The sequence below is a fragment of the Gracilinanus agilis genome, chromosome 2, assembly GCF_016433145.1.
Source record: "Gracilinanus agilis isolate LMUSP501 chromosome 2, AgileGrace, whole genome shotgun sequence".
NCBI classification, from domain to species: domain Eukaryota; kingdom Metazoa; phylum Chordata; class Mammalia; order Didelphimorphia; family Didelphidae; genus Gracilinanus; species Gracilinanus agilis.
The window spans coordinates 121,503,648-121,505,669 of NC_058131.1; the positions used below are offsets into that span (position 1 = coordinate 121,503,648).

Here is a 2,022-nt window from a genome sequence, read left to right on the forward strand (position 1 = left end):
TATATATATATATATACACGTATATATATATATACGTGTATATATATATATATATTTCATCAAAGATACTGTTATTGCACCATTGTATCTTAGTCATTTGATATCATCATCATGATCACTATTTTTATCTCATCTTTTTGAATGGAGTTCAAAAACAAGCCATATTGGGGAATTGTAATCCGAAGAGTATCGGTTAAGAGGTACCTTCCTAGATGCAGCCGGTGACTGCCAATCGCTGAGACTGAGTCCAAGCACACGCCACCCCGCCCTCCTTCAGCCTCCTCCGGCTCGGCTCCCTCTCAGACCTTCTCCCTTCTTCTGGACTGCCCCGTGTCCTCCGGACCGCAGGCAGGACCATGAAGCCAGTTCGTCGCAAATCCACCCCAAAGAAGCGCCCCTCGAGCCAGACTCAGACCCGCGCTTCCACCTCCACCTCTACCAACACCATCCCCACCATCCCCTCAGGCACCACACGCCGGCGACGCTACCCGGGTGGAACCAGTCAGCGAATTCTTAGGGAGATCCGAAAGTTACAGAAAAGCACCGATCTGCTCATCAGGAAGGCACCCTTTGGTCGACTAGTTAGAGAAATATGTCTCCGGTTTACTCGAGGCGTGGATTATTATTGGCAAGCCCATGCTCTACTGGCCCTACAGGAGGCAGCAGAAGCTTTTATAACTCATTTATTTGAAGATGCCTACCTTCTCTCCATACATGCCCGGAGGGTAACTCTGTATCCCAAAGATATTCAACTGGCCCGAAGGATCCGAGGTTTACAGGAAGGACTAGGCTAAACACTTGAGTACCAATGGACCTTTAAACCCAGAAGTTAAAAATCTAGTGCCTTTCTGTTTCTCCAACCATTTCAGTTCGTAGGCCGGAGTTGCCACTTCCCATCTTCAGCACCTTGTCATCTTACCCATTTCTTGGGCACAGTGTTACCCTTTGGAGAACCTTGAATTGTTCCTTTATACAAAATCTAAATAAAATGTTTTTCATTAAAAAAAAAAAAAAACAAAAAAACAAGCCATATTGGGACAAAATACTGTGTTTCTACTCTTTCATGGTTTGTGGGCAGGTGAGTATATGTTTTGTGAAATGCTACACTACTTTTTTTAAGTTGAATAAATGTATTAGGTTGTAATATTATCTTCTGTGAGCTCACTGAAAGCAACTTTGAGATGTCTCCAGTTGCAGAAAAGAAAAAAGGGTATGATATTGTATCTAATCCTGTTCTCACATGGTTTGATATTTTCTTCTCGGTTATAGTATTTTAAAAGCATTTCATTCCATGTAGCTTAAAAATTATAAGTTTTTGGAATGGAGACCTCTATTTAAAGTGTTATTCTTAAATTTTTATGGATCAATGTTATATCTGAGTCATTGTGGCCAACAAATCTCTTCAATAATGATCCAGTTTTAGTAAAGTTTTATTGGATGAATTATCAAGGATAACTTGAAGTCTATATTTGAAGCATGATGTTATTATTCATTAATTTATGAAAAATATCAAGCTCATAGTGTATAATTTTTAGGCACCAGGATGTGTCCTGCCAGATATTTCTTTGGCAGGTACTAAATTTTTGCAACCTGAAATAAGCTATTACATTGTTTCAACCTTTTCTTTTTCATATACTCTGCACTGATCAATAAATCCAAGCTTTTTAAGGGTAGTCCATCTATAATTTCTAGTATCAATGATCTGGCCCTGATTTGCCATCAAAAAAAATCCCCTCCATTTATATCTTTTAAAAATATGCATTAAGCCATCTGATCAATGCTTATTTGTCAACATATTTTCGATTGAGTTCAAATATATGTCACCCATAGAAAGCTGTGGGATTCAGCTTTTTTATCTTAGCCATTTCATGGGTTCTATCCAGAGGTAAACTACTTCTAGTTAACATTAAATAAACCCCTTGGAGCATACCTATTTTTCAACCTTTACTTCTATTGATGAAATTACACCTGCACATTCCAAAAGTATTTCTGCAAATTTTTAAGTGGTTAATAATGTATTCT

General features: G+C 38.5%; 1 protein-coding gene across 1 annotated transcript; it reads left to right on the forward strand.

Moving 5' to 3' along the window:
• Nucleotides 1-348: 348 nt before the first annotated feature.
• LOC123234734 (histone H3-like centromeric protein A) lies at nucleotides 349-983 on the forward strand. The gene has a single exon (XM_044660694.1). The coding sequence runs from the start codon at nucleotides 357-359 to the stop codon at nucleotides 792-794; it is 438 nt and encodes a 145-aa protein (XP_044516629.1). The 5' UTR covers nucleotides 349-356; the 3' UTR covers nucleotides 795-983.
• Nucleotides 984-2,022: the final 1,039 nt, after the last annotated feature.